Source organism: Trichomonascus vanleenenianus (assembly GCF_965637985.1).
Source record: "Trichomonascus vanleenenianus strain CLIB 3782 genome assembly, contig: TRVA0_003S, whole genome shotgun sequence".
NCBI classification, from domain to species: domain Eukaryota; kingdom Fungi; phylum Ascomycota; class Dipodascomycetes; order Dipodascales; family Trichomonascaceae; genus Blastobotrys; species Blastobotrys vanleenenianus.
The window spans coordinates 366,305-384,596 of record NW_027481884.1 but is presented as its reverse complement, the minus strand read 5'-3'; the positions used below and the strand labels follow the sequence as shown (position 1 = coordinate 384,596).

Sequence of the window (18,292 nt, the reverse complement as noted above, 5' to 3'; positions counted from 1 at the left end):
CTCAAATACAGCAGTGTCACATAATGTCCATCTGTCCTACATAATTCAATACGCCTCCATTCTGTGCCTAAGATATGGGGGTCTGGGGGCTGGCCCCCAGCCACGGGAGCTCGAGGGCTGGCCCTCGAATACACTCGGTTAATTAAGGAGGGGGGGGAATAAATCATAAATCGTTAAATATATTTCATAAATCCAAAAATAAACGGAAACTACAACTTAACGTGGACAGCCTTGACCTGGGTGTAGATCTCGATACCGTCACCGCCCAGCTCTCGGCCAATGCCCGAGGCCTTGTAGCCGCCAAATGGCATTCGAATATCGGGCAGGTTGCCGTTGTTGATAAACACCTGGCCAGACTCGAGCTCAGCAGCGACTCGAGTGGCTCGGCCAATGTCCCTGGTGAAGACAGAGGCAGCCAGACCGTACTCGGAGTCGTTGGCTCGCTCAATGGCCTCCTCCTCGGTCTTGAACTTGGCAATGGCACCGACCGGGCCAAAGATCTCCTCTCGCATGATCTTCATGTTGTCGTGCACATCGGAGAACAGGGTTGGCTGGACGTACAGGCCGCCCTTGAACTTCTCTGGCTCGTTGCCGCCAAGCACGACTCGAGCACCCTCGGCCTTGCCGGACGCAATGTAGTCCATAATCTTCTTGTGCTGGATCTCGCTGATCTGGGGGCCGTGGAAAGCACCCTTCTCGAACGGAAGGTCGACCTTCGAGTGCTTCTCGACGTGGGTCTTGTAGATCTCAATGAACTTGTCGTACACAGACTCCTGGACGTAGTATCGCGACATGGCGGTACAGGTCTGGCCCTGGTTAGCCATGAGAGCCGCATGAGCCTCAGTCGCAGCCAGCTCGAGGTCGGCGTCCTCAAAGATGATCATTGGAGACTTTCCGCCGCACTCGAGGGTAATGTTCTTCAGGTTGGAAGCAGCCAGCTTCATGATAGTCTTGCCAGTGGCAGTAGAACCGGTGAAGGCAATCTTGTCCACATCCGTGTGAGCGGCCAGCGCAGCACCGGCGACTCGACCCAAACCATTGATGATGTTGACAACACCAGCTGGGAAACCAGCCTCGGCTACGAGCTTACCGAAGTAAAGCATGGAGAGCGGAGTGTTCTCGGCCAGCTTGAGCACAATGCAGTTACCCGCGGCAACAGCTGGGGCGACCTTCCAGGCAGCCATGAGGAATGGGTAGTTCCATGGGATAATCTGGCCACACACACCGAGCGGCTCCCGCAGAGTGTACCCAATTCGCGAGTCAGAGGCCTCGATAGACTTGCCCTCAATCTTATCGGCATAACCAGCGTAGTACCGGTAGCACTGGATAGCAGCGTGGATGTTTGGAAGCGCCTGGTAGTTGTACACCTTGCCAGAGTCGAGCGCCTCAATGGTTGCCAGCAACTCGGCGTTCTGCTCCAGAAGGTCAGCGAGCTTGGACAAAAGCCGACCCCGGCTGTAGCCGCCCGTCTTCTTCCATGGCTTGAAAGCCTTTCGAGCCGCAGCGACCGCCTTATCGACATCATTCTCGCTGGCAGACTGGACAGAGGTGATGACCTTACCGGTGGAAGGATCAAGCACCTCAAAGCTGTCGTTCTTCTCAGCGGCTACGAACTCATTGTTGATGAAGAGGCCCACGGGCTGGGTCCACTCCTTGCCAGATGGCGCCTGCAACTTTACTTCCAATGGCATTTTTACGAGACTACGGTTTAAATTATAAAGGGGGATATTTATCTACCAACCGGAGCCTTTTATACCCGCGCCACGGCGGCTCTTCGCGTCTTTCGGCAGGCCCATGCGGAGAGGGCCCATCGTTAGTAATGCGCGCCCACGCGCCGACAACCGACCGCTCGGCTATTGTGGAGAGAGCTCGACACCTCCTCTCTTCCAGCTTGCTGTGTCAAACTCACATGGCCCGAGCCCCTCCGATCAGCCCGATCTAGGACATCCAGGGAGTTGAGCGTACGGCACTGGAGAATATTTGTGGCCAATTGAGGGTGGGCGTTGGTTACGACGGGACGGAGCTCATCGCTGCAGGGTGCACTGCGATAGGGCACCTATACGTCTCACTGTATTATTAATCCATCTTTTGTCCGCTATTGTGTCCTAATGTATCTCCGGCAAGTCCGTAGAAGCAGTGAGAAATTGCCACAATAATCCAATTATTAATACATGGTGGCAACGGTGGTGATTAATACATGGTGGTACAGCAGGGATTAAGGGGGGTGATGTGGGGATGAGGTGTCGTAGATGGGATTCACCTACAATGTCTTGTTAGACATGCACTGTACCCGTTGGGGGTTAAATGAATTGGCCAGCGATGTAATTGCGCCTATTCAATTCCATACCCAACGTTCAATAGCCAATATTTGAATATCCAACACTCAATTAACCTTAACTAGGATTGACAGCAACCCTCTGCGAAGCAGAGCTACGGGAGCTCGAGGGCTGGCCCTCGAAAATACCTTCTGCCCAGTGTAGTTATGGGGGACCAGTCCCCCAAACCCCCCTTGGGGCTCCGCTTCGCGGAGATGAAGGGCGTTTTGTTACAGCTCGTAACAAACTCCCAAGTTCTAACAAACTACTGTTGCAATGTGTAACAAGCTTCCTCCGCGAAGCGGAGCTACGGGAGCTCGAGGGCTGGCCCTCGAAAACACCTTCTGCCCTAGTGCAGTTATGGGGGGACTGGTAAACCCCCCCTGAGGCTCCGCTTCGCGGAGACGGATAGTATGGGCAAATGTTCAATTGATGTACGAAAGAAAGAAAAACGCTAAACAGTGGTAGAGGTTGGCTCATTCGGGTCGCTAACCTCTTCGTACGCATCGACTTTGTAGGATTTGAACTTTCGGGCAGGAACATCGCGATCAAACAACAGATCCAACTCTTCAAAAGTCCGGCCCTTGGTTTCTGGAACTCGGAAGTATGCCCAAATAAAGCAAAGCAGGCAGGTGGCAGCCCAGACCAGCGCAGTCTTACCCTTGAGGTTGGCGGCCGTTGGATTGATCAGATACGGGTTAATAACAGCTCCAACCACCGTGACAATGTTATAAGCGTTTCGACCAAGTGCCACCGTCTTCTGTCGCAATCGCGTGGACGATATCTCTGCCACCAAGGCGTAGCACACTGGGCCCACAGTCATGTCGTAGACAAACGTAAACACCATTAGCAGGGCTCCAACTATGTACTGCGCCCCCTGGTTGGACTCTGGAGCAAACGCCACGAATCCCATTGTCACCAATAGCACGAACAGCGCCAGAAGACCGCCCACGTAGAGCTTCCGTCGGCCGCACCAGGTCATCAGGAACCACGACAGCACGGTACCAGCTACTCCCAGGGGCGCCTGTGCCAGAGAGACATTGTAGGCTTGAGTAGATGTGATCCCTGCCGCTTGCAGGAGATATACGACCCAGCCCTGGAACAGTCCGCCGCAGAGGGTCTGTGCGGCCCATGCAACACAGGCGATCTCAGTTCGCCGTCGGTCAGAGCCCTTGAAGCAGTCCCAGTAAGTCGTGCCGGCCGAGAGCTCCTTCTCGACCTCGTTGGTGTGTCGCATCATAGAAACCGTGTTCTTGATATCAGATTCCTCAGTATTAATCGTTAGCCGCTTGAGCGACTTCTCTGCGTCTTCGTAACGGCCTCGTCGCACAAGGTACCAAGGGGATTCGGGCGCCAGATAGATGAGAATCATGAGTGGAATAGGCCACACCCACTGGATGGCAAACGGAATTCGGTACGCCCATTCGCTGTCGATGGTCAAGCACCCTCGAATGACGTACCCGACAATGAGCGAACCAAGCACCCACGCCAGATTGACAAACACAGTCAAGTACCCTCGGAGCACCAGAGGGCACACCTCGGACGCATAGACAGGAGCGCTGGTCTGGAACACACCCCATGGGATACCGCACAAGATCTCGCCGACCAGGAGAACCTCAACATTTGGAGCAAAGAACTGCAGAAACACAAAAGCGCAGACCAGAAGGAGCGAGCAGATGAGCACCTTTCGGTGGCCCCACCGGTCCGAAGCGTAGCCATTGATGAAGATGCCAATGATCTCACCGACATTGCCTCCATTGGACAAGCCAGACTGCCATGCGGCTGTTAACTGGTAGGTTCCATCGCCGACCGGCTCGCCATACTTCTTCTGGAACTCAGGGAAGGCGTAGAAGCCTCCGAGGACCGAAAGATCGTACCCTTCCATAATCAGCGTGCAACTGATAACAATTGACCAGAAGCAAGCCTTGGGGTAGAGTTTGAAGCCTTCCATGAGGCCCATACTGTGCTCTCGCTCAGAAGCCAACTGGCCCTCTCGCGCGATATCGAGCCATTCATCCAGCTTTGGGTCCCCGCTTTCTTCAAGGTGATCTGCAACTGGAACTTTCTCCTTTGACTCGATCATGGTTGTTCTGGCTTCTCAATTTCATATCTCCTTGGCGAGTTTATATATTCTTCATTTGCAATATGGGTCAAGTGAAACTCCGTTAGACGGCTGATCATGAAGTGTGGAGGATCAACGCATATTCGCGTTTTCATTGGTCGCATTTCGGTCCGTATTGAAATCTGTGTGGAGCTGGATTCTCCGCTTTTTCGTGATCTGTACGACAGGCCAGTTATGACGAAGCTTCCTTTTCGTATTGTAGAGTGAATCGACTTTGGTGGTCTTTAAATAACTCTTCTATTTTGTTTATTGTCTATGTCATAATTGTTAGTTTACTCTATTCAAAAGCTATTTATTCTGTAATGGCCAATACACGGTTGTAAGGCGGGGTCCGCCGCATGCATACGAGATACGTGTGTCTCGCGGGTAAAGCAATGCGTTGACGCAGATCCAGTACGACATTTATAATTTAACCAATAGGAACTCAATAACTATGCGATCCAATAGGAATTCAATAACTAGGCGAACCAATAGGGTTTTAGCTCAAAACACCGCTCTAGATTGTAGACTGTAGAATATCCATTCTATGAACGGCCAGCGAGAATACGGGTGGGTCGCCGACGCTGTAAGCATTTGTTAAATCCCTAGGATCAGCCGTGCGGTAAGCCATTGAGAGTATGCCATGCTTTTAACCAATTCAGGTTGGAGATTGCGAGTTCGCTCAAATATACAGGCAAAATATGAGTAACAGGCATAGAGCGGTATGGAATCTACGCTTGCGAAATGTGCCAAAAAGTGGCTGGAGTTTGGAACTCGCAAAACTCTCCATGGCTACTGTAACTCATGTCATACCACGGTAATAATTGCGAATTCCATGGATGACAGGAATGTCTGCATTGAGAAGTCGAGTACCGTAACACATCATTAGAATGATGATAATAAAAAAAATACCGCAATGGACAATACAGGGTACCCTGGTAAGCTCCAACTAAACACACTCCAGTTAAACATACCTGCACATCATATCTGGTTAGTGAAATTTCCACGTTATTTAACTCCTGAATATATTAATTTTTACCCTTTTGATCCCAGCGGATGAGTGGAAAGATTGTTACTCCCAGATCGACATGAATTGATATCCATTGGCACCCTGTTATCCATTTCACCTCTGAACAAAAATAGAAGCGATTCAGTATGTGGATATGTGGAAATGTTCTAGTGTCCCGAGATCATAAGCTCGGCTTATTTCTGGTGCTTCCACTTGAACTCAAGTAGCTGAAATATTTGATCCGGGTTGGTACACCCGCCTTCCTATGATTCTCGCTCCTCTGGGTTGCAGCTTCAATTGATGATTGTGATCGCAATAGTAATTGAACTTAGTACGAGAGGACCAGTTCATATTTAGATAATTGATTTTTGCGGCTCTTTGATCAGGCATTGGGTATTCAGATGCGTAAGTTGCTCTATGCCGGAATATGGCAGCTCGATCTGGCGTCAATTCAATAATACATTGCTCTTTTCTACCCCAAATTTACTACTTTCAAGATAATGAGGTATTGAAGTTTTTATTCATTATAGCAGTTTTTCAGCCAGCCAAACGATCGATGAACTGTATCAGAATAACTTGAGTGAAAAACGCTATGATAACGTATATTTGAGCTACAGTAATGGTAAAATTTTTGGTATTCAGCTTTTAATCCAAAACTCCTAGCGACACAAGAGTGGAAGCAACTATTATATTTTGTGACTGGCATTGATGAGCTGTCCCTCGCTGGGGACCTGTGAAGACTTCGTTTATTATGACGCACCAGGCAATTGCTTTCCTAAACCTGCGTGCAGTTGCGTCTTTTTATAAAGAAAACTCGATAGACAGTTAAATGTACCCGTTATTCCATACCATGAAATTTCATAACAATTTATACTTTCCTTAACCGGGGGCATGGCAGACCACCAATTGGCCTGGATGAACCTGAGCAAACGGTACAGGGAAGAAGAAGAACAACCAACGGCGGAATTGGTAAACAAAAAAGGGATGGAAAATTAAATTAAAAGGTTAAGCGAGTTAAAAAAATGTTGCCAATAGAAGTTAGGAAGAAAAGTAATACCTGTGGTACACAGTAGTACGACCGTTTCTACGCGTTATATTTCGACATCGCTGCCCCCAGTTGGTTTTGTAATAAATTGTTCACTACCTCTACCAGGCCTATAATATCTTGCTCTTGATTATGGAAGACTCCACTCCTGTCTTCTGTACTACCAAAAATCTAAAGCATCTTATAGCGCATTTGGAAATTTTTAAGGATGGGATCCCCCCTGAGTGTACGGCTGATGGGTAAAACATCTGAGACAAGCAGGTACACTTTGTCGCTACGTAAATTGCAACAAGCTTTGAATGTACCAAAATCGCATTAACTTTATAAATTAGATAGACGAATAATCTATATCTTGTTTAACTAAGATCAATCTCCCATTCAGAGCCAATAGACACGTTAATGGCAGCCTTGCCATTCACAACCTTGACAATCGCAGCCTCCCCGCCCTGAGTAACCTTGACAGTAGAAACGTCGGGACCAATGAATTCAACTTGCTTAATCCGTAGGCTGGCAAACTTATTGCTGCCTGTGCTGGTGCCCCGCAGCTTGCCTTCACTGAGCTCAAAGTTGCACAAGAGGAATTCGCCTTGCTTGTGCTCGTGAGTAACACCGTCATCGACATAAAGGTCACCCAAAGCCTTGCCGGACCTGGAAGCCGCAACGACTAGAGTATATGGGTCCTCTTTCATTAGCTCAGAGGAAGCTCGTGGAGTATCCTTTCGTGCATGAATATGTCCTCCTCGCATAAATACAGGGATCTTTTCCAATGGCATCTCGGTCTTATGGTATCCAACGCCAGAAAGCTGGTAGCCAGTTGCATAGTCGTAATAGAACTCATCATCTGCCAAGTACAGGTCCACCTCTCGCTGACCTTCTTCCACAACAGGTTTGATCAGCAGGCCAGAGTCGCCGACGAAGAACTGGTCGTCCATGTCATAGACTTCTTCGTTCTCTGGGAAGGCGTATACCATGGGCTTCATGACTGGAGCACCAGAGACAGAGGCGTGGTAGAATGCAGTGTATAGAGTCGGCAGCAGTCTGTATCGCGTCTTGAGGGCATTTCGGATAATCGAAGTGTATGGCTCACCTCGCACCCATGGTTCTCGTCTCTTGCAGTCGATGTTGGCGTGACCACGGCAGAATGGATAGAACGCTCCAGCCTGGAACCATCGGGTCATGAGCTCGTCAGATGGGTGTCCGAAGAATCCAGCGACGTCAGCGCCAATCTGTGCGACGCCGGAGATGTTGGCGGACATGATCATTGGTAGAGAGACCTTCAAATGAGACCATTTGCACATGTTATCACCAGTCCAGGCAGCACCATACCGCTGGGAACCGGCAAAGAAAGACCGGGTGAGCACAAATGGTCGCTGATCTGGGTATCGATGGGTCAGAGCATCGAATGTGCCCTTAACGTAAGCTTTGCCATACAAGTTATGAACCTCGCGGTGTTCCCATCCGCCGTGGTGCTTGGCAGACTTGTCCATGGTGTTCTCTGCGCCATCAAACACAGATGGCTCGTTCATGTCGTTCCATATGAACACGTTGTCGGCTTCGTCCACGAAAGTCTCGTGGTGGTTCTTCCAGACATCTCGACCTTCTGGGTTGAGGGAGTCGATCCAGATTGACTGGCCCGGCCAGCATCGTCCCTCGAAGATCTTGCCGTCTTTGTCGACAATTGCAACATCCTTCTTCTTGATCTCGGCATAGAGGTCGTTGGTTTCGATTGCCTTGATATGTGGATCTACAATGGCAACGAGCTTTCGCTTCTTTTCCCCAAGAACCTCGCACATGGCTTTGGGGTCTGGGAAAGACTCGTGGTCCCAGTTGAAGTACTGCTTCTTGTCCGAGTATTCAATATCCAGCCAGACACAGTCGAGGGGAATATCGCGTTCATCGAATTCTTTTGCGAGATCCTCCACTTCCTCCTGAGTGAAGTAATTCCAACGGCATTGGTGGTACCCAAGAGACCACAGCTGTGGCAATTGCGCAAACCCGGTTAGCCCACCGTAGCTTCGAGCAATGTCTTGCGGCCTGTCACCAAGGAAGACAACAAAGTCAAGAAGACCGCTCTCGGAAACCCAGTGACTGTGCACTGACTGTTTCCTGTCGAGAGCAACGTAGGTATCGGAAGCGTTGACCCAGAATAGGGCGATCGAGGAGCCACGCTTATGGGCCTGCATAAGTGGGATAGCACCGTAGAGCGCCTTGGCTGAGTCTACATCGTACTCGAATGCATCTAAGTTGAAGAGTCGGTAAGGCTCGTCAAGTTGCGGCAGCGAGAGTCCCGTAGCGTGCTCTGGGATGCCGTAGACGTGCTTGTACTCGACAAACTCAAAGTCCATGGCTACCGATTCTGGACCGTTGGCTTTGATGTCATCGTGGCCCTTGAAGGACTCTTGCCACATGTCAATCTCGACTTCGTGCTTGCCGAGCTGGTTTTTGGCGTCCTGAGACCGCCGGTGCTCGAAGTTCATCAATTGTCTGCCATTGATAACAAGCTGATCCTGCCCCCTGCGCCGGATTGTAAATCTGAGTGGATTCTTGTGTACGGCAACTTCGTTTTCGCCGAACTTGAATACTTCTTCTTCGGGGTGTGGCTTTGCGCTACAGGAAGGGGCTTGGTACTCAGCCGGCTTGGCGAATACCCAGGTGTCGACTTCGTTGTATCGCTTTGATTCGATTTCATCAATGGTAATTCGCACGCTCTCGCCGCTGAACTTCAGAGTAAGGGCCAGCTCGATCCCCCCGGCAACATGCTTGATGATGCGCCCGCAGACTGCGTTATCCTGTATTCTAAGGTCGACAATCTCGTACGGCGATTTGTACCCTCTATCATTGAGCACTGCCTGAGCATAGTCCCGGTTTCTAACGTAGAACGCGTTCTGGTGGGCCGACTTGAACAGCTCTACGTCGCCCAAGGGCTCCACCTCGGTACTAACGTTATTGCTACTACCGGTAACGCTATTGTTATTATTCGTAACCATATTAGCTTATTAAACTGGCCCTTTGACAGATGCTCCTTTCGGCAAAAATTATTATTAACCAAGGCATTTTGTGCTCTTTATAGCCGATCAACTACTGAGATCTCTCAGATCTGACGCCCACAATCTCCGGCCCGATGACCCACCAATCACCGCTATGCAAGGCTAACGGCGTAACAACTCTCCGCCCATCGCCATCTCGGACCGAGAGCCGGCCAATCACACACGGTCTACCACTTGCATAACGGCATGTCGTCATCCCCGCAAAAAAGTCTTCTATAGTGTACTCCCTTAGATATCGGGCCGTTTTTACTTTTTGCGATAATTAAACGGTCTTATCAGCATCGACAGGCTCATCGACATGACTACGCGGGCACGCCGGGCTTGTATTCCTTGCAAGTCCCGGAAAATCAAGTGCAGTGCGACCCAGCCGCGGTGCCAGCAGTGCGAGGTGCTCAACCTTCGATGCGAGTACCCAGTGGTCCTGGCCAAGCCCAAGCGCAAGATACGCCGCGGAGAGGTCATCATTCAGTACAAGGAGGACGGCTATGCCTCGGTGCCAGGGCGGATAGGCTTGCAGGGAGCACACATTTCCGTGCTGAGCAACGCCATTGCGACTTCTACAGCGCCCGGTATAGGCCCCAGGATGGGCCTTAACAACGCGCCGTACGACACTGAGTTCTTACTCAGAGCTCAGGAGGACTACGCGCGTAAGATATACCCCATGTGTCCCGTCATTTCGCCGGCTGAGCTGCGGGACATGATCAGTCGAATATACATTGATAAAGACGACGCGGCGGTTGTGTACGCGTTATTAGCGCTGACAGTGGGGAATTCCCAAGGGTCGGCGGCGTCGAATCAAGTCGCCAGGCTCGTGGATCTGGCGCTCGAGAATCGCGGAGTTCTCAGGCCGAATTACAAGATTGATGTCCGGGGCATCATGACCTCACTAGCGATCTCGAGCTGTCTAACGAGCTGGCAGCACAGCGAAATGGCATGGGTATATCTCAGAGAGGCGGTTACCATGGGTACAGTGCTCAAGCTAGAGGACGTGGGCCGCTTCGCGTCCTGGCCGCTCTCCGAGAGGACCCGGTACCAGCGGCTCTATTGGGTGCTCTACATCCACGAGCGATTCATGGCGATCCATAGTTATCATCCAGTACTTCTGTCTCCTCTGTCAATTCTGCCAGAGGAGGATCCGGCCTTGCCGAAAGAGGTAAACGTGGGCTTCATGCAAATTATCAAGCTGTTCCGCCTGGTTGACAGCAACTTCATGAAGGCCTACCTGGGTAACGAGAGTGAGATAGACAAGAAGTGGATCGAGGAGAGGGAGACCGAGCTCTCAAACCCCGACCCGGCGGTAGAATCGCTGCCTGAGATCCAGCAGGCGGATCTCATCATCACCCAGCAGTGGCTGCGCATGCTCATATGGCAGATGGCCATGTCGCGGTTCTGGCTTTCTACGGGCATCTCTGAAGGATGCATGTCTTTACTGCTTCCTGTGCAAATCGCGCGAAAGCTACGGGGCCTTATTTCGCGGTGCAGCAAGGAATCCATTGAGGTGCATGGCATTGGCATTCTACAGAAGCTATTTGAGCTGTCAAGCGCAATTGCCGATGTTATCATTCTCATCCCGGCTAAGTCGCTCAAGGAGTCAGCCGAGCGCATCGACGACTATATGTGGATTGCCAACTTCCTGCTGAGCCAATCACAGTTCTCTAAAGACCAGAAGGACCTGCTCAAGGAGAAGCTGCGGCGCGTCCACTCGGTCATGCCAGAGTCACCTCCCAGCGGAGCTCAGACCCCGGAGGAGGCGCCCCATGACGATCCGTGGCTCACGCTGTCCGAGCCGTTTGTATCCGAGACGACGCTAGGCAACAACCGCCCAATGATCCCCAGCATCACCCACCTCAGCGAGACGTCCCAGGGGCTGCTCAATGAACTAGACCTCTCCCTAACGAAATGACAGATACTAACTTATCTAATTAGATATCTCGCTAACGACCTGATAAAACCATGCGAGTAGATATCTCCCTAACGACCTCTCCATTGTTTCTCTCCCGTGGTTCTTGTCCATCTTTATCAACTCAGTGCCACTGGTGTTTGCATTTAGGATTGATAAAACCATGCGATTAGATATCTCCCTAACGAACTTACTTAGCATTCCTAACGGTGAATAAGATAAGCAGCGACAATGCATCCACCTATTACGCCTTAGGGACAGCCCCCCATGCTTCGCTCCGCGGATGAACCAATTCCTAGCATAGTATGGTCTTGGAATCTCAATCCTTCCGCAGAGTATGCAACGAATTCTTGTGTAGAACAAATGCTATGATAAACAAGCTTTTTGTGAGTAGCTTCCGCTTCTTTACACATTGGGGGTCAACCCCCAAAATCCCGTAGCTCCGCTCCGCGGAGGGTCCGCTAAACTTCAAGTGTACCCATCTCCTCATTAAAGTCCGTACCTGGTAGGTTCGTGCTAATGCTGCCCCGGAGTGTACCCGGCCGGTAAACAACGGCAATACGATACCATACCGTGTAGACCAACAGGGTAATTAGAGACATACCTTACATCTACGTAACTCCTCGCCATGATTCGTAAATTATTAGGACCCACCTATTCAAATACGGCCGGGTTGAATGGATAAATGCATACCCCAGGGAGAAATGACAATGCAACGTTGCGTCTGCATGTCCCCTGAATCTTCATTTCTCCGCACTTTTCGCCCTTCGGAAAATCACCAATGCACGGCGGTTTTACCGGTGGGCAACCGTTTTGTGTGAGATCTACCGGGCCGTATCCCCGCCAATTAGGGGGCCCCTTACCCCATACCAAAGGACGAACCAACCGGAAGAGAGAATCATTTCTCCATATCCATTGAGGCAAGATTAATGATGTCGACAACGGCGACTACTTCACGAGTACGGAGGGCCTGCGTGCCTTGCAAGTCGCGTAAAGTCAAATGCAGCGGAGTAGAGCCAAGATGCCAACAGTGCGAAGGACTCAACCTCGCGTGCGAATACCCTCCTTTTACCGAGAAGCCCAAGCGAAAGGCCCGGAGAGGCGAAATCATAACCCAGTATAAGCAGAAAAGGACCAACATACTGAGAATCGCCCCCAAGCTCTCCCTCCAGCCAGCCAAGGACGAACGCGCGGCGCCATCGCCAATTGAGACGCGAATTATGTCGAACAGACTGCTGCCTAACACGCCTTACGACACCCATTTCCTTCAGCAGGCACAGGCAGACTATGCGCGCAATATCTACCCAGTGTTCCCCATCATCTCCCCTGCAGAGCTTGGGGGCATGATTAGTCGCATATATTCAGATCGCCATGACGCGGCGGTCGTGTATGCTCTCCTGGCAGTAACGTTGGGCCACTCAAAGGGCTCGGCGGCTGCACCCCAAGTGTCCCGGCTTGTAGAATTGTCACTTGAGAACCGTGGAGCGCTGCGACCAAACTATCAAGTAGATGTCCGCGGAATTATGACGGCCGTGGCCATTTCGAGCTGTCTAGTTGCTTCTAATCATCATGAAATGGCATGGGTTTACCTTAGAGAGGCGCTGACAATGGCCTCTGTTCTCCAACTGGACGATGTTAGTAAATACGCATCCAAGCCTCTGGCCGAGCGCGCACAGCTCCAAAGGCTTTACTGGTTACTTTTTGTTCATGAACGGTTCATGGCAATTCATATCTACCGCCCTGTGCTGTTAATGCCGCTTTCTCTGTTACCAGAGTTCGATCCTTCTGTATCCCGTACCATTCAGGACGGGTTTCTGCAAATCATAAAATTGTTCCGCCTCGTAGACAGCAATTTCCTAGAAGTGTACATGGGAAACGATAGTGAAATCGAGGTCAACGAGAAGTGGTTCGAGGAGAAAGAGACCCAGCTAGCTGATACCGAGTCCGGCATCGAGTCGCTGTCTGAAATGCAGCAAGCAGACCTGATAGTGACCCAGCAGTGGCTGCGCATGCTCATATGGCAGATGGCCATGTCGCGGTACTGGCTGTCCACGGGGATATCTGAAGGATGTATGTCACTGCTCTTCCCGGTTCAAATTGCTAGAAGACTACGATCACTCATTTCAAAGTGCTCCAAAGAGTCCATCCAAGTACATGGGTCGGTCATTCTGAGAAAAATGTTTGAGCTCGCAATTGCTATCGCCGATGTTATTATTCTTATCCCGGCTAAGTCGCTGAAAGAGTCTGCCGAGCGCATCGACGACTACATGTGGGTCGCCAACTTTTTGTTGCAGCAGTCATCAATCGCGAAAGAACAGAAGAGTGTGCTGAACGAGAAACTGCAGCGAGTGAGTTCGATTCTCCCCGGCTCGCCGAACGGGGGCCCAGGTACTCCAGACGATGACTCCATGGACGATCCGTGGCTGCTCCTTTCTCGGCCGTTTATGGCAGAAACGACAGTTGAGAACAATCTTCCGTTGATGCCCAACCTCAGTTATCTCAGCGAAATGTCCCAAGGTATTCTCAGCGATTTGGATATCATTGTGTGAGTCGGTTGATTTTGATGATGGTTCGCAATTATTACGCACGCAATTCGGTGTCCTCAGTTGGCCTTAGGTTATTAAGCCCTTGGATCTGCTTATTGTATATGTACTGATATTCGATATCGGTAACGATAAATAATCTACCTGGTAGTGGTTTATAATATCAGGTAATCTAATAGCGTCTTTGGTGAGACCGAGGCCAGAGGAAGTCCGTTGAAATGCATAGTCTTTCCCATATCAATTGCGTCCCATAGGCGGCTCCCGCATTTGGGGTTGGAAGATTGAGTACCCTCTGAGAGCCCAGGAAACAGTTGTGTTAAGATATTGAAAGCCGGGACATCCTTCAACTGTGGTATTGACAATGTTCGCGACTCTGCTCCGTGGAGCGACGGCCCTCTTTGAAAAATTGGGGTCGGTCGTATATGTCCGTCTTTTCGTGCCAAAAAGCGTCTACTGGTTAATGGTCGCTTACCTCCCAGAGGAAGGGCCTTTTGCAGCGTAGAAAGGGCACTCGGAGAGGCAGGAAGATTGTACTTCGTACCATGTCAGGAGTTATCCATACAATTGAAAAGTAGGAAATTCAATTCGTTGTTAATGATTGATGGCGGCTTTTTAAAACAAAATAAAAATTCAAGTTCCTCGCTGGCGGAGTAAGCTCCTAGCAGTTCTAAACTTCAATCACACAATGGGCAGGGTAGTACAGTGTAGTACTGGTGCTATTGTAATTAATTGCCGATAGCATTGCGTTTGAGAGCGACAGGACACAGATAATGAGTATTACGCTGCTGCGAAGCTGTTGATATGTATGCAAGTATGCTAAGGTGTGTACTTGTTTTGAAATCACTCTAATGTATGTTGCAGAAAGGCTCTTATTTTGGCCGTGATGAGAGCCTACACCAAAGGTAACCAATATTGTGAACGATCCTTATCTACAGTACCCCGGTACTCAGGGGGTAATGGCGATCTGGGACAGAGAAAGTCCCATTTGTTTCAATTACGGGCACACAATTTTTTATCGCAGTAGGATTCAGTCTGGGAGCACTTTAAGTTATTTAAGTAGAGTATTTATCAGCACCCAGCGCAATGAAAAACGCGTGTGTTCGCTAATATAAGGGCGCGGCTGAAAAAATTAACGCGAAAGTCGCGTAAGAATGGCTGACCGATGAAACGCACTGGAGCCTATTATACAATACCCTCCCCCCCTCCTGCATGCTGATTTGCCCCTGCTAGCAGGGTCATCAGAATAATATTCCCGAGTACAGTCGGTGGTAAAAAGGATGCCAGAGAGACTCCGGAGGCGGTCCCCGGAGCATACGAAGCAGTCAGCTGTCAAAAGAGGTCCAGGAAGGCCACGAAAATCGGCTACTGCCTTTACCGGTACTAATACCAGTGATACCAGAACTGGATCCACTTCTGATAGTACTAATGGCAATGACCGGAAGCGAGTCCGTCAAAAAAGCCGGCTGAGAATTTACAGGGGCAGCACAAACGGCGCGAAATTGCTGAGCCTACAATGGTAGCTCACTTTGCAGACGACGAACACAGGCGGCCCAAATTGCGGACGGAGAAGAACAACGGGCGATACAATTGGCAGATGGAGAAGAACAACAGGCAGTTCAATCTACAGATGAAGAACAACAAGAAATGGAAACCACACAGGAGGAATTCAACCATGCCGAAAATTATACTGAGGATGATGTTGTAGATGAATTCAACATCAACAACGTCGACAGAGAAACCGTCGAGAAATACCTCGATATTGTCGAGGAATCATTTTGCAACAGCGATGCAACTAATGAGTACCCCCTGTGGCGAAGAGAATTTGTTACTCAAGGACGAGAAGAGCGGAATACGTATACCGACACGCAATACTACTGGCACGTCAAAGACTTTATGGTATTCCTCAAAGAAAAGCATCGCCTTCGTCCCCCAGTAATGGTAACTGAGGATTTAGTAGTCTCATACTTCCGAGATAGGGTGCTGGAGCTGAAAAATGCGCGTAATCCTTCCGAGGGGCTAGAAATTCAGTCGTTGTATATGTACCGAGACACAATTAAGGATTTATGGAAGCTCCAGATGAACCTTAAGATAAATCCCCATAACGATCCCTGTTGCCCCGATGGTACTGTGGCCAAATTACTGAAAGAAAGGAAGGCAGAGTTAAACCGAGCAAGAAGATTTGGACCTCCAAACAAGCGTTCAACTCGACGGTCATACACAACAGCAATTGGCTGATGTTATATCAAAAGCTACCTGGGAGTCGACGAGTTATATCAATGACGGAATCAGGCTGCGCGCTTGGACCATACTTCTATTCAACCACTTCTATCCATTCCGTTTTGGCGAAACGCGAAATGTTGCCTTTTCGGAGATTGGATACGCCGAAATACCAAGAAGAGCCTATCGCAATAACGGGGATTGTGGTGTTATGACTATTGTGTTCACTAAAAAAAAGAACAAGCGTCTATACAAGGAAGTGATGTGTGCTGCCCGTTGTGTTCAGCTTGAGATATGTCCAATATCGGCTCTGGGATTCTACTTCTTCTGGCGGTTCCACACGTCTGGAGAGCAGTTTGAGGCAGGCTTTGCAGGGAAGAGGGCGACGCCAAACTGTGTACCAGGGGCTCAGCCTTTCCAGAATTCGGCTGTGGAGGAACATAATATGACGGCTCAGGGACATTGGCGAGAGCGCTCATCTACTGGTGCATTTGTTGGTTTTCATCCCTCAATGGGCCGTGCGTATGTACCAAGAGGGTCTATTGAGCCGCCAGAGGAGCTAAAGAAAATGATCTTCCCGCATGCGGACCGTTGGCGTGAATCGTTAGCACTTCGATTCCGCAACGAAAATGACGAGTATCCTGAAGATTATTTGGACCGCGACTTTCTGTCGCCAGATGACCTGGAACCTACGGATAACAATGATCGTTCAGGAATCAGGTTCTTGAACTTGCTAATCCGGCTGCGGACTATCATTCTACAAGTGTCATATTGGTGCAAAAGTACCCTAATCTCGGTTTATGGAATGATCCAGTCTTTAAGGATATTTTCGCAAGGGAATCGTACCAGCGGTTTGCTGAACAGGTTCGCACTGCTCACGAGAACGACCAGCTAGTCAAATTGGATCTGAGCAAAAGATTACAGGTAGCACTCCCTGATGTTTACGACTCGTTTGATAGGATCGCTGTTGTAATCAATACCCTCTCAGCGAAACTGGCTGCACAACGTCGCGCAGCAACAGCAAGGCACAATGAGCTTAAGCAAGAAATTCGTCGGGTGAATGAACTGCTTGACACACTAAAGGTATCGCTTAATGAAAGATCACTGCAGGGATATCAGCCCCAGCAGCAAGGGCAACAACAGACAATGCAGATTGGCCAGTTTATATCGAATGCGTGTCAACAAATGGAGCAGATGAAGCAGCAGATTTTCCAACAGCTGAGTGTCAACCAGCTACAGCCGGAACCAGTTCTGCCACCACCAGCACCAGCACCATCAGCACCAGCACCACCATCAGCACCATCGTCATCGTCACAATTGCCACCGCAGCCAAGCCGGCTCGCCGGTAACCGGTTGAATACGAGTGAACAGAATGATGGCCCATCATGCGTATTCAAAATGGACAGAGAAATCAACACCAACGTCACCCAGGCATACAACGAATGGCATCATGGAATTGATGGAAAGCCATCAGTCATTGAGCAGGATGCGGAGTATGGATCGGCATGGCGGAAGACACCGCGTGAAGCGAAGTGGTACAATCGGCGCAGGATTGTCATCAATGACATTGACTGGGCTGTTTCGAAGGAGGATGTCGATGTTGAATTTGTTCTGAAGTCTGCTCAGAGAATAATCCAGCGGTTTGTGAAGAGATCTGGAATAAACAAACTAGCAGGCGCGATACTAGATTATAAAAAGCGTACGAATGGAGGGCATTTTTTTGAGTTTATTATAAAGGCGCACAGGGAGAATACCACGTCCATAGAAACGCTTGAGCTCTTATTAGACGGATACATGGATGTTATTAATTACTAGAACAGACTAATGAGTTAAGCTGCTGTATACTGATGGATGAATTAGCTGATCAAGCAGCCATCTATGTAGACACCAAAAAAAAGCACCATAATTAGGTACTACCAAATGGTAGTTCCTTTTGCTCGGGGTATGTACTTTATTAGAAACTTCAGGTACCGTTCATTGGTTTATTGTGAATAACTGTCTTAACATAATCGAATAAGCAGCGTGATTGAACGCACCAGCACCCTATGGGCCATTAGATAATCCCCTTGCGGCTACTTTGCAGTACTGTACGTAGAAATTCTGCTGTCATTTTGG

General features: G+C 49.6%; 5 protein-coding genes and 1 pseudogene across 6 annotated transcripts; 3 read left to right on the top strand and 3 right to left on the bottom strand.

The window, feature by feature from the left end:
- Positions 1 to 209: 209 nt before the first annotated feature.
- On the bottom strand, positions 210 to 1,691 carry ALD4 (aldehyde dehydrogenase family protein; the record flags this gene model as incomplete). The annotated part of the gene is made up of 1 exon (XM_076682549.1): positions 210 to 1,691. One exon carries the CDS (start codon positions 1,689 to 1,691, stop codon positions 210 to 212), a length of 1,482 nt encoding a protein of 493 aa, XP_076543332.1.
- A 1,078-nt stretch (positions 1,692 to 2,769) lies between these two features.
- MPH3 (alpha-glucosides permease Mph3p) lies at positions 2,770 to 4,398 on the bottom strand (the record flags this gene model as incomplete). Its single annotated transcript, XM_076682548.1, has 1 exon — positions 2,770 to 4,398. One exon carries the CDS (start codon positions 4,396 to 4,398, stop codon positions 2,770 to 2,772), a length of 1,629 nt encoding a protein of 542 aa, XP_076543331.1.
- A 2,428-nt stretch (positions 4,399 to 6,826) lies between these two features.
- On the bottom strand, positions 6,827 to 9,457 carry ROT2 (glycoside hydrolase family 31 protein; the record flags this gene model as incomplete). Its single annotated transcript, XM_076682547.1, has 1 exon — positions 6,827 to 9,457. The coding sequence occupies one exon, from the start codon at positions 9,455 to 9,457 to the stop codon at positions 6,827 to 6,829; it is 2,631 nt and encodes an 876-aa protein (XP_076543330.1).
- Positions 9,458 to 9,815: 358 nt separating this feature from the next.
- TRVA0_003S03708 (uncharacterized protein) lies at positions 9,816 to 11,420 on the top strand (the record flags this gene model as incomplete). The annotated part of the gene is made up of 1 exon (XM_076682546.1): positions 9,816 to 11,420. The coding sequence occupies one exon, from the start codon at positions 9,816 to 9,818 to the stop codon at positions 11,418 to 11,420; it is 1,605 nt and encodes a 534-aa protein (XP_076543329.1).
- A 926-nt stretch (positions 11,421 to 12,346) lies between these two features.
- Positions 12,347 to 13,966, top strand: TRVA0_003S03686 (uncharacterized protein; the record flags this gene model as incomplete). The annotated part of the gene is made up of 1 exon (XM_076682545.1): positions 12,347 to 13,966. The coding sequence occupies one exon, from the start codon at positions 12,347 to 12,349 to the stop codon at positions 13,964 to 13,966; it is 1,620 nt and encodes a 539-aa protein (XP_076543328.1).
- Positions 13,967 to 15,237: 1,271 nt separating this feature from the next.
- Positions 15,238 to 17,992, top strand: TRVA0_003S03664 (annotated as a pseudogene). Its single transcript is given in 4 exon segments — positions 15,238 to 15,465; positions 15,467 to 16,123; positions 16,125 to 16,934; positions 16,934 to 17,992. Coding segments are annotated over 4 exon segments (2,754 nt in total).
- Positions 17,993 to 18,292: the final 300 nt, after the last annotated feature.